The sequence below is a fragment of the Homarus americanus genome, unplaced genomic scaffold, assembly GCF_018991925.1.
Source record: "Homarus americanus isolate GMGI-L3 unplaced genomic scaffold, GMGI_Hamer_2.0 scaffold32583, whole genome shotgun sequence".
NCBI classification, from domain to species: Eukaryota; Metazoa; Arthropoda; class Malacostraca; order Decapoda; family Nephropidae; genus Homarus; species Homarus americanus.
The window spans coordinates 28,664,922-28,678,839 of NW_024713129.1; the positions used below are offsets into that span (position 1 = coordinate 28,664,922).

Sequence of the window (13,918 nt, forward strand, 5' to 3'; positions counted from 1 at the left end):
CAGTATAAACGTAGCTTGGCAGTTTGTAGCCGCTAACACGCCCGGTAGGTAATGGAGGCGTGGGTGACATGTTACCTAAGTAACTTTACACGCCCTGCCACAGTTTTACACGCCTTGCCACAGTTTTACTCGCCCTGCCACAGTTTTACTCGCCCTGCCACAGTTTACACGCCCTGTCACAGTTTTACACTCCCTGTTACAGTTTTACACGCTTCCTGCCACAGTTTGCACGCCCTGTCACAGTTTTACACGCCTGTCACGGTTTACACGCCCTGTCACGGTTTTACACGCCCTGCTACAGTTTACACGCCCTGCCACGGTTTTACGACGTGCTACGGTTTTACGCCCTGTCACAGTTTTACGCCCTGCCACAGTTTTACTCGCCCTGTCGTTTTACACGCCTTGCCACAGTTTTACCGCCCTGCCACAGTTTTACACGCCCTGTCGAGTTTTACGCCCTGCCACAGTTTACACGCCCTGTCACAGTTTTACGCCCTGTCACAGTTTACACGCCCTGCGCTGGTTTTACGCCCTGCTACGGTTTACACGCCCTGCCACAGTTTTTGCGACGTGCTACGGTTTTACACGCCCTGTCACCAGTTTGCCGCCCTGCCACGGTTTTACTCGCCCTGTCACAGTTTTACGCCCTGTCACAGTTTACACGCCCTGCCACAGTTTACACGCTCGCAGTTTTACACGCCCTGTCACAGTTTACACTTCCTGCCACCACAGTTTTACGCCCTGTCACGGTTTTACACGCTCTGCCACAGTTTTACACGCCCTGCCACGGTTTTACGACGTGCTGCGGTTTTACACGCCATCCACAGTTTTACACGCCCTGTCACAGTTTTACGCGCCCTACCACAATTTTTACGCCCTGACACAGTTTTACGCCTGCCACAGTTTTACACGCCCCTGCACATTTTTACACCCTGCCACAGTTTTTACACCTGCACATTTTTACACCCCCTGCCACAGTTTTACACCCCCTGCCACAGTTTTACACCCCCTGCCACAGTTTTACACGCCTTGCCGCAGGTTTTTTACACCAAACTTGGACCAATATACGTGGCTACGATTGTATACACACATAGTAAGAGAAATGGCGCATGTGTGTGTGACCAATATACGTGGCTACGATTGTATACACACATAGTAAGAGAAATGGCGCATGTGTGTGTGTGTGTGTGTGTGTGTGTGTGTGTGTGTGTGTGTAATAATAATAATAATTAACGGTTTATTGAAAACATTCTGCAGCCTGAATGCTCAAAATATACATTGGACAAAAATGTATTATTACATACAAAGACATGGGCTAGGTGGGACGTTTAACAAAAGCTTTCATTACTGAAAGAAGAAGGAACATGAATTGAGCATACAAATGATTATAGTTTACAGTTGATGGCCCGGGCTTGGACCGGTCATTGAGACACAAGGTGGTGTGGTGTTCACGTGGTGTAGTAACTCGTCCTCGGGTGTTGATGTAAAGGACCTCACGTGGTCATGGGGACACCAGGTGGTGTGGTTTTCACGTGGTGCAGTGACTCGTCCTCGGGTGTTCATATGAAGCACCTCACGTGGTCATGGAGACACCTTGTGGTGTGGGGTGGTGTCACAGTACCTCTCTGCTCGGTGGTGTTGTGTTATCTCGTAGTCATGTTCATAGTCGACCCTCTGTTGTTCCCAGGGTGGACGTATTATCACCGTCTGGTTAGAGGATGGTTCCCATAGGTGCTTATCTCAGTGGTGGGTCACGGCTCTCACTGGTACTGTGTAGTACTGAATTCACTGGCTTAAACACTGTTCATTACTATTCAACACTGATCCCACTTCTTTCCGAAATAAAATTGTCACTTTTGATTATGTTGATATCCTGATTGTGAGGTTGCGTCGGGGAGAGGGACTTAAGGAATGGCCGAACATGGCCAAGAAAGGGCGCTGCTCAGCAGGAGCAGCGCCTGAATAGATCTTGACCCTCCGGTTGTCAAGGATGGAGTGTGTGTGTGTGTGTGTGTGTGTGTGTGTGTGTGTGTGTGTGTGTGTGTGTGTGTGTGTGTGTGTGTGTGTGTGTGTGTGTGTGTGTGTGTGTGTGTGTGTGTGTGTGTGTGTGTGTGTGTGTGTGTGTGTGTGTGTGTGTGTGTGTGTGTGACAGGTGTTGAGTACCATCTAATAAAAACCTGAGCAGATAATTAATATGTAAATTGATGGTTTTGTTCATGTCAGAGGAAAAAACCCTGAAATATATGGGTTAGTTCAATGTGTGTGTGTGTGTGTGTGTGTGTGTGTGTATTTTGTGAATTGTACTGTATGTTTGTTTAGATTATACAGTATGTATACATTTATCAGAATAATTATCCTTATACTGTATACCAATGGAACTGCAGAGATTATGGCCAGGAAAATGGTAATTATTGACGACTAAACTGCGGCCAATTTTTTATAGAAAACGATTATAAGAACTCCTCAATTTCACTGTGTTTTATAGTGGGCGCTGTCGTAGTTTGTGCAAATGTGTTAAAACGTGGTTGTTTTTAAATCAAACCTAACCTAACTTAACCTTAGTTTTTATGAAAAATAAGCAGCAGAAGCGATGTTAAAAGACCTCACCAACCTAACCAAACAAACCTACTTAACCTTACCTAACTTTCTAGACGGGGGATCCGCCCCCGAACCCCCCGGTATATTAAACAAAAATAACTTACTATGATATGGTGTAATTTTACGTTTTATTGTGGAAGTGAAAGCAACCATCCGTACCGAACGGTTCTGAAGCATAAACTGAGCATCGGCGTTGATCAAACCCTGGGGTCGGAGTGCTTTGAAATACTTCGATATGATTGGCTGTTTACATCCTGGGATGAGACGTCAATGCCGCATTACCACCGAGAAGACAAAGAAGTGTGCGCCTAGGTGCCTAATTATCTACCAAACGAAACATTTGCATAAAAAATGATTATCATATCAGAACTCACTGATGAAATTAAAGTAAGAATATAAACAGTAAAACAAATAACTCGTCCGCCGGTCAGTAGTCAATATTAACCAGAAAAAAATAATTATATTGCTATTCCATAAAGTTTTCTCATCGAAAGCTTTCGTGACAAAGAGATGAGCGTTCTCAGAAAATGTGAAGTGGTATAGAAAACAGACGCTTTACTTGCTAAAACAAAACTAGGATTGGAGTTTTATTTGCTCATAGAAAACATTTATTAATTTAATCCTTCATGAGGTGAAACATAAATTGCCCTTCTCTATAAAAACAATAACAACAACTTACCGACTTGTCGTTGACGTTGAAGACTCTGCAGGACAGGACGGCCGTCTTGCCCGTCTGTATCGTTATATTCCGCGGCAGGTTACGATCAAAGCTGGGTCCTGGAGGAGGTCCTAGAGTCGCGTCCTCCTGCGGCGAGTCCAGGAAGTTTTCATCATCGTTTCTCACGGGTACAGCATCACTCCCCCTCACCGCTATAACCCGCCGCTCGCCACTCTCATCGCCGCCCACCCGAAACACATAACCTCCGCTCTCAACGTTGTGTGAGCTCGATCTGCGTTTCATGGGCGGATCCGACTCATGTGGAGACCGCAGTGGCTGTTGTCGGAAGTGATGGTGATGATGGTAGCGCTGGTGGGGGTTCTGACGGTGGTGGTGGTTGTAGTGCTGGTTAGGAACCTCCAAGTAAGGCTTAGCGTAGGGTAGTTTGGGGAAGAAACGGCCTGTTGGGGAGATAACAATCAAGAACATTATATTATATTTTGTTCTTCGTCAGTGTTATAGGTTTGTCTGGACATATTCTCTTCAGTTTTCCTTACTACTGTATTATCATTAAATTTTCATTCATTCTATTATACAGGGTAAGCATAAAGTCTTTCCCTGATTATGAAAAATCATATCTCGAAAACCATTCTAGATAGAAACATGAATGTTGTAGCATTGTGACGAATTCATAGATTTTTTTCATGCATATTTTAAGCTGCAAAAAACTGTATGTTTGTACCTCGCATATGTGTTTATTTATTAATATAATGTATGTTTACCTTCTACCTGATTTCCCCCATTATATCTATTAATTCATTATCATTGTTATTTATTTATCCACTCATATATTTATTCATATTACTGTACTTTATTCAATTGTGTATTTGCCGAGTTATCTTTACACATATTTCGTTCATTAGTTTATTTCATGGTTAGAAACTTTGAGACAAACATTATTAATTAATAATAAGACGCCATCCAGGACAGATATACTGTACACGTTAGTTACATTGCTTGTTAAACACCTTTTGTAAATGAACCAGAAGTCAAGTTATGACAACCAACATTATGATGTAAGAAGCGAAGAAACGAAACTTCAGATAAAATGTTTCATAAGGTTTCGTGTTGTTTCCCGTTCTGGCCTATTGGCTCGCGTTGTTTTGTGTTCTCTCGCCTTCTGTCGCTTTGTCTCGCCTTCTGTCACGCTGTCTCGCGTTCTCTGGCAGTGTCTCAGTTGGTGTGTTCACTTGGATAATATGCTCACCACGCAGCGCGCGCCCGGCTGGTGAAGGGGCTTTATTGCACTGCTGTATTTTCGGCAGGCCGTGCAGAGCCTCCATACCGAGAGGTGATCCGCTCTGCAGTGCAGATTGTTTACAAATAAAGATAGCAGTGGCTGCAAGTACTTACATGTTTCGTAGATTGAGTTAACTTCTTTAGAAACACAAACAATTAGCTGCGCTTGTTTGCACCCAGTACTTCATATAGCCCAATCAGTGGGAGAATGAAACACCGGCAGCTGCACACGGAATTGCCCAAGTAAGCGCAGTGATGTCTTTGCCTTCACTCACATTACTTCGCATTCACTCGCTTCTGTCGTCTTTCGTCGCGTTTTCTCACGTTGTCTCGCCTTCTCTCGCGTTGCCTCGTGTTGTATCGGGTTCGAAATATTCTCCTTAATTACATGTATTAGTGTTTGTGTGTGAAAACATGAGAAAACACGAGGAAGATGTAAAATACGGGAGAACACTATAAAGCATGAAAGAAATGGGAAAAAAACACAACTGAAAATAGCAAAACACATTAACACACGGCAGAACATGACATGATATGATATGAGTGAACATGAGAAAATACGGGAGAACACGATGAAACGAGACCGAAAATAATATAAACGTGACAAAACACGATAAAACACGAGATAACAAAAAACTGCGATAAACACGAGATAAAAAGATGATAAGACATGAGATAAGAAAAAACACAAGATGAAACACGAGATAAAGACATGATAGAAAAGGACTGAACACGATGAAACACTACAGAAATTAATTAAGCAAATGAAAAACTAATGTAAAATAAGATCATTATATTTACGGCCAAGAACATCCCCCCCCTCCTCCTCCTCCTCCTCCTCCTCCTCCGGGCCCACCCACACCCCATATACAATCCCACCCCGCCCCTCTCCGTTTCACCCCGCCACGCCCCGCCTCACCCCGCCACGCCCCGCCTCACCCAGGCTCGACTATAGCAGCGGTTCGTAAAAAAAAGTTACCTCACATAAACCTTAGCTATTATTCAGTCTAGCTTTTTTGGGGAAGTAATCGTAACTCTGTTTTTATTTTCAAGCAGTTTTATCGCAGAAGCACTATGTTGTTGGAGTTGATGAGATGATTTTTTTTTTTTGTAATTTACTTTAGGTTTATTAATGGCCGAATCTTGTTTATTTGTGTTTGATAATTTACACATCTGTTGATTTTTTTTTACATTTGGCAGTGTAAACGTCATTACTTTATTTCTATTTAGCATATGATGTAGCATTTGTTTAATTACGTTTGGTAATGTCCGCCTTTCTCTACATTTGGCCATATTATAAATGATTTGTTGACGTAAGATTGGCATTACATACGTGCATTTTTCTTTATTTATTTATATGGTTATTATATGTCTAATTTATATTATGTTTTGTTATTTTGTGATCACTGTAAATTTGTAAATGCACCGTAAACACTGTAACTAAATGCACCATGTCAGGTATGAATACACATTATCTAATATGAGAACATGGTGTCAGGTGAGTGCCTGGTTCATTACAGCCGTCCATTTGTATAACCTGAACTCTACGTCAAACCCTTCATGCTCACTACAAGACAATAAAACATTAAGCTCTCCTATTTTCACCTCTGACTTCCTGAAAGTCAAATGTACACAGGTCATTATTTTCCCAATGGTGTATTCAGCGTTGTTCTGTTCATGTTTTCCTTTACGCATTTTACATATTTCTCGGCCAAGAGTCGTCACAGAAGAGACTGAGAAGCTTTGTTTACATTATCTACATACAATTCTCGGAAGGTCAGACTTGTGTAATGTGTGTGTGTTTATATTTTCACATTACGTCTTTTTACACACCGAGGACGATGGTTTAAGCGTTCGTAGTGTATAGTTTATAGGTTTTAACACCGCACCTCTCTAGCTCGGTGAGGACGATGGTTTACACTACCTTCCTCAGCATACTCTAAACCACCGTGTCAGTAATTACTCAATCATGATAAATACATTAAACCATTGTTATGTTAAACCATCACCCTGAAAAGGTTTACTCTGTTATCAATGAGTGATTTAACCATCCGTCAGAAGACATTACGCTACTGTTATATTAAATCCTCTTTATCGAAAGATTAACACCATATCATAGCTTAAGCTTGTTTAAAGAGCATTTAAACATTAACTTTCACTTTTAACATTATGCCCTTAAAGCACCACCAATCTTTCCCTAAATAAGGCCAACCCACTTATTAAATTGTGACCGGAGACAAAACATGACTCAAAGTGAAGGCATTATAATGTAAACGATAATAGTTGTCCTTTCATAATGACCTTAGAGGCGCTGTTCACTAATTCATTTGGTCGTCTCTTTCGCTGGGGGCAGGTCAGGGATTAATTATTGTGGAGGGTGTCACACACGCACACACACACACACACACACACACACACACACACACACACACTCTAATTATCAGGAGGAATAGAAAGTTCTATCTTCACCTGAACTTTGGTCTTTACACTTCTGTATTGTTTTCATGCTTCAGTCTATTTATTATAAAGTATATATAGGTTGCTCTATATAAGACACACACACACACACACACACACACACACACACACACACACACACACACACACAATGTCAGCTACTCCGGCTACACCAACGCTCTCTCCACCCTGGAAATGCCATCCCTCAGTGACCTCCACCTGCAGCCCCCCACCCACCTCGCGCAGTCCGCCACTACAACAAAAGCCCATAACAGCCCGCACCGATAGATATAAGAACAGCACCATCCCATCTATTGTTAAAATAATAAACAACTCCTGATTTATGTACTGTACAGCCCTGTAAATGTATTCAATGCATATTATATCATTATGTCTAAATCAAATGTAAGTATGTATATTTTCAGCCACCGGCTGCAACTCTATTAATAAACCGTTTATATATATTATTATTATTATACACACACACACACACACACACACACACACACACACACACACCCACACACTTGGGAAGAGATAGGTCATGACATAATAGTGTCTCGGACATTGTTAAGAAGACATAATGTAAACTTAATTCAAGGCTACTTGGTTCAGGACATGATGCTATGGGCTGTGAGTGAAAAGTGTTTTAAGTAGATAACTGTTAAAAGTGAAAGTAGGTTCCATAGGCCTGATAACCCGTCAGGGGCGGTGTGGACACAGCACACTGAAGCTTAAAACCCTTTTTCTGTATACAAAGAATTATTATGGCAGGCACTGTACTAGACAGCTCTCACTTTCCCGATTTCAAAGTTAGGCACCCATTCACAGCTGGGTGAACTAGGGTTGCCCTGGACGTTAACCAGCAAACTTTAGGGACTTAGCTGTAGAGTGAGTTAAAAACTGTCTAGAAGTTTATGTAAATCACCTTATTTTACGACTTCGTTGATGATGGAACTCTGTAAATAAATCTTAACTTGACGGCTGGAGACACGAGGAATATTTTTCGTCTATAGATTAGCGCTGAAAAATCCTCTGCTTTCTTCACCTTAACGAGATGTAGTTCTGTGTTACAAGATGTTCCGTATAAACGTAACCAAACGGGATAGGGTTAAGAAGAGTGAGAATTTAGGATAATAATCATTGTTTTAAAAATTCTCTTAACCCTTAACCCTTACATCCATTATAAATAAATAATATCTCTTACTCATAATATTAACTAGCCACTAACTCTTCCCCATTAGATGGATGTAAAGGTCAGAGTATCACACTGAACGACACAAGTACGTAAACACACTAATTGAATTTAATAAGAAATAGCGAATAAAAATACTATAGTTGCTGACCTTTGCTAACACTCTCTTACCTGACCACGCCCCACTTGTTTACTACAGGTATATACAGTACAAAGGTTATCACATAAGATATTCGTGTACAGGTCAGTACACGTAGTATGTGAGGAAATAAGCCTAATGTGAAAATTACCCAACGAGGAAAAATGTAAATGAGAACATAGTGAACTAAATATCTAGCTGGAAAAAGTAAATAAAAACAGGTGGTGGGACGAGGCTTTATAAAGAGTCTGTCATTGTAAACTCACCCAAAATGACAACTTTTTTTTATCGAAACAGAATGAAAAGTCAACAGAGGCATTGTTGCGGTATTTTTAACTGTAAACGTTTGTTATGATTATAAAAACATATACTGTCAACCTCACTCCCAACCGTATCATATTCAGAACACACACACACACACGATATGACCATCACCAAATTCAGTGTTCACCTGTGTAGCCGCTAACACGCAGCATCAATATATAACCTGGCATGACAGTTTTACCCACTAAATTACAGATAAACCTTCGTCCTCAAAGGTTTAAATTTAGACCATTGCTGTCACAGTTTTAAAGAAAGTCGATTTTTCAGCCATTTTGTTTATACATATTAATTATTGTGTAATTATCTTCCTACAGGTGTGTGTGTGTTAGTTCCGTACATCACCCCATAATGAGAGACTCGCCTTTGACAACATGTAACTAAACTGTAAGTATAATCTTAATTTTCTCATGTATTTATGTTACTTATGTATTCTTGTAAGAGTTCAATGGAATTAATGTCAGTAGCTGAGTGGGAACAGCGCTTGCCTCCTCCACCTTCAGACGACACAGCTACAAATGGTGACCACCTCCTCAAAAAACATTGTACCAGGTCTTTTCATGAGTTAGTTCCACACTCACTTGTGACCATGGGGTGTTCCTCCTAATACCCTCCAGCGATTCATTACGACACAAAGCAATGTCTTAACTCTAATACGGAGAACTTTTTTTATGGACTGGGAGACTAATTAGAGATGATGCATAGTTTTAAATCTTAAACTTTCCCATTATCTAATTGTTTACCACCTTTTCTCGACCCCTCCTTCAATTCACTGCTCTCTTGTTCCTCTGCGTTACCTTGCCTGACTACAACGACACGTTTCTGTCAGAACGTCGTGTCGTCTCATGGCGAGTAGCGGCGGTAGCAGCAATAAGCCTCCTTTGTTTACTGTATTTACGGCGCTAGTGTGAGGTATGTTGTAAGAGTCGCCTCGAGGCAAATTTTAAATGTCTCTCTCTACGTTAAGGGAAAAGGTAGTGACTGAAAGGATATAGACAGACTTTGATGTCGAGATCAAAGAACAGACTGACAGATGACTCGTCGCACTTAACAATGATGAGGATCAAGGAAATATGGGAAATATGAGGGTTGTCTCAAACAATATGTATCTTACGACCTTTTTGGCAAATTTACCTTACCTAACATAACAGCTGACCGTTTTGCATAATGGGATTAAATATCAGGATCCTAACCAAATCTAACCTTGGTTTTGGTCTGGCATTATGCATATAGATAAAAATCTATATATTTATTTTTCAAAAGGGCCAATTTCGCAAAAAGGCCGTAACATATACTGTAGTAGTAGTAGTATTGGTAGAAAGAGGTGGTGGTGGTGGTGGTAGAGAGAGCAGTGGGAGAGAGGGCGGCTGGAGATGGAAGGCCTTGGGAGGGAGGGAAGGAGGGAGGGGGAATGGTGCAGTCGGTGGTGTTGACGGATCCTGGGAGGAAGACGAGGAAGATTTGTGGTCTATGTGTGGAAAAAAAAAAGAACCATTAGGAGGAGAAAGCTGACCCTCTTACATCTCTCTCGTTCTCCGGGCCAGCTATCTCATCCTCTTCTTCCTCCTCCTTCTCACCCTCCTTTTCCTCCTCTTCCTCCACTTCTTCCTCCTCTTCCTCCTTCTCTTCCTCCTCTTCCCAGGATCCGCCAACACCACCGAATCCACCATCACCTCTTCCTCCTCTCAGGGCCTACCTCGTCCTCCTCCTCCTCCTCCTCCTCCCTCCTTCTTATTCTCCTCTTCCCCCATCTCCTCCTCCTTCTTCTTCTCCTCTTCCCATCTCCTCCTCCTTCTTCTCTTCTTCCTCCTCTTCCTCTACTTCTTCCTCTTCTTCCCAGGATCCGTCTACACCACTGATTCCACCATCACCTCTTCCCTCCTCCCAGGGCCTGCAACTCCTCCTCCTCCTCCCTCCTCCTCCTCCTCCCTCCCTTCTTCTCCTTTTCCTCCTCCTTTCTTCTCCTGTTCCTCCTCTTCCCAGGATCCGTCTACACACTGACTCCACCATCACCTCTTCCTCCTCCCAGGGCCTGCAACCTCCTCCTCCTCCTCCTCCTCCTCCTCCTCCTCCTCCCTCCTCCTCCTCCTCCTCCTTCCTTCTTCTTTCTTTCCTCCTCTTCCTCCTCCTCCTCCTCCTCCTCCTCCTCCTCCTCCTCCTCCTCTCCTCCTCTTCCTCCTCTTTCCTCCTCTCCTTCTCCTCTTCCTCCTCTTCCCAGGATCCGTCTACACCACCGACTCCACCATCTCCTCTTCCTCTTCCCAGGGCTGCACCTCCTCCTCCTCCTCCTCCTCCTCCTCACCGAGACAACCTGCTCCACCACTATCGATGAAACACGTAAATCTATTTCGCCTTAAGTGAATAAATCTGTTTTTGAAATTCTTGTAGGAAGGAATTTCTCTCTGAAAATGTATTTCTGTTACACTTTTCACCGGCACTTAACGGGGATTTTGTCATAAGAAAATAAACTTGTTTTATTGTGTCTTCTGTTAGACTTTTCGTTTCAGGATGATCGAAAAACATTGCCCAAAATTTGGAATGGTTATGCAGGGCAGAAAAACCTGGGTGCTTTCCTTTTTGTTGTTTACTCTGTAATGTTTAAATACCTGTATTTAAATCTGAGTATTATTTTTGACAGGGTTTGGAAAAAAATCCGATTTTTTAATAAAAATAAAATTAATCGATTTATTTTTATTAAAATCAGATTTCTTTATTATAATCCATTTTTTTATCCATTTATTCACATTTCATTTTCTTATATAATAACACAGACCTTTTCTATGTAGTATGTTTAAAGACATTATCATATTTATGTAACATATATTAAAATTACCTTATTTTTTTTAATGTGCATATAATTTGGCTCAAATGCCTTTATGAAAGTTTATTATACACTTGATTGAAAAACTTGCTATTTATTGAATTTGTATATAATAACGAAATTTAATCAAATTTCTTTTAACTATACTGTTACTGAAAAGAATTTCCCTAAAATAAAAGCAACATAATCTTTTTGAAAATAATAAATATCATTGTTGAAAAATACAGAGGCCAGGAACCTACATATAACATGATTATGAAATACACATTGAATCCAAATTAGTTATATATTAATAAGAAAATACTTAAGATTTCCAGAATTAGGAAATAAATGCTTCTATATTTATATAAAATAAATAATATTACATTTTGTTCATACAGTATAGGTCATATAGTAGAACTTATAGAAGACAAAAAATAGGCAGGAACTCACCCACAACTGCTCCTGTGTGTTGTGACTTGGTCTATTTATCTCTGTTATTATAGATTTTTAGATGATTAATAGTGATAGACAGTACACAAAATGATGTCAAATATCTTTTTATTTTTTAGATTATTACATTTAAAATAATTTTTTTTTATTATAACCAATTATTTTTTTCTCTGATTATAATCGACTAAAATCACTTGATTAAAATCGTTTGATTTTAATCATGCCTACCTTGTTTTTTGATGACCCTGTAGAACTGGGTCGGTCGTTCTTCAAATTAAATAAATTATTCTATCGTTGGCATCATCAATCACATTTTGCAACATCAACGTCATCAATGTGACTTGTGTTTTTATTAGCATTGGTGAAATTTAGATCGCTAAATATTTTGCCATTTCCGCATTAATGGATTTCGGTGTCACGTTCGACAATTTCCAATATATACTGTGTAAATGTGACAGCGGGGTGGTGCAGTGTAGGAAGGGCGAGGTATTGAGTGGAAGGGGCGGAGAGGTGCTGAGTGCGAGAGACAGGTGATGCTAAATGAGAGGGGCAGGGAGGTGCTGAGTAGGAGGTGTTGAATGGGAGGGGGCGGGGAGGTACTATGTAGAAAGGGCGGGGAAGCATTGAGTGGATAGGGCCGAGGGGTGCTGTGTGAGAGGGACGGAGGGATGGACAGGTGTAGTGTGGGAAGGGCGGAGAGGTGCTGAGTGGGAGGGACGGGGAGGTGTTGTGTGAGAGGGACGAGGAGGTGTTGTGTGAGAAGGACGGGGGATGGAGAGGTAGTGTGAGAGGGACGGGTGTGAGAGGAAGTGAGAGGTGTTAGTGTGGTGAGGGACGGGGAGGTGTTGTGTGGGAGGGATGGAGGTGATGTGTGGGAGGGACGGGGAGGTGTTGTGTGGGAGGGACGGGGAGGTGATGAGGGACGAGGAGGTGTTGTGTGAGAAGGACGGGGGATGGAGAGTGTAGTGGAGAGGGACGGGGAGGTGTTGGTGTGAGAGGGACGGGGAGGTGTTGTGACACGGACGGGGAGGTGATGTGGGGAGGGAGGGGAGGTGGATGTGGGAGGGACGGGGAGGTGTTGTGGGGAGGACGGGGTGGTGAGAGGGACGGAAGGTGTTGTGTGAGAGGGACGGGGAGGTGTTGGGGAGAGGGACGGGTGTGTGTGTGAGAAGGACGGGGGAATGGAGAGGTGTAGTGTGAGAGGGACAGGGAGGTGTTGTGGGAGAGGGACGGGGAGGTGTTGTGTGGGGAGGGACAGGTGTTATGTGAGAGGGGCAGGGAGGTATAGTGTGGGAGAGCGGGAAGGTGTTGTGTGGGTGGGACGGGGAGGTGTGCATGGGATTGAGGGGGGAGGTGTTGTGTGGGAGGGACGGGGAGGTGTTGTGTGAGAGGGACGGGGAGGTGTGGTCGTGAGGGATGGGGAGGTGTAGTGTGGGAGGGACGGGGAGGTGTTGTGTGTGAGAGGGACGGGGGGATGGAGAGGTAGTGTGAGAGAGACGGGGAGGTGTGTGAGAGACGGGGAGGTGTTGTGTGAGAGGGACAGGGGTGTTGTGTGGGAAGGGGACGGGGGAGCTGTTGTGTGGGAGGACAGGGAGCTGTTGTGTGGGAGGGACGTGGAGGTGTTGTTGTGTGGGAGGGGCCAGGGGAGGTGTAGGTGTGGGGAGGGGCAGGAGGTGTTGTGTGAGGAGGGGCGGGGAGGTGTTGTGTGAAAGGGCGAGGGGTGTTGTGTGAAGGCGGGAGGGTGTTGAGAGGGGACAGGGAGGTGTTGTGTAGGAGGAACAGGGAGGTGTTGTGTGGGAGGACGTGGTGGTTACAAGTGTTCCCTGAAGAATGCAGTGATGGGTGAGAAACACCGTGTAACACTGAAGTCCGTTTATTATGGATGAGAGAAATACAAGTGGTGACTACATTGGCCATGCACGGCTCACACAGTCAGACTGAGGCTGCCTTGCCATATGGCAGCCTCGGGGCAATGTTGCCACATAACACGTGCGGTAA

The 13,918-nt window shown here is 42.9% G+C and overlaps 1 protein-coding gene across 1 annotated transcript in view; it reads right to left on the bottom strand.

Annotated features, from left to right (window-relative positions):
• Window positions 1-13,918, bottom strand: part of LOC121870621 — a 73,739-nt gene that overhangs the window by 58,341 nt on the left and 1,480 nt on the right. Inside the window, exons 2-3 of the mRNA XM_042372474.1 lie at window positions 4,434-4,617; window positions 3,278-3,717 (exon numbers count right to left, since the gene is read on the bottom strand). Of these exons, the coding sequence (XP_042228408.1) occupies window positions 3,278-3,717; window positions 4,434-4,617 (624 nt within the window). The remainder of the gene's footprint in view (window positions 1-3,277; window positions 3,718-4,433; window positions 4,618-13,918) is intronic.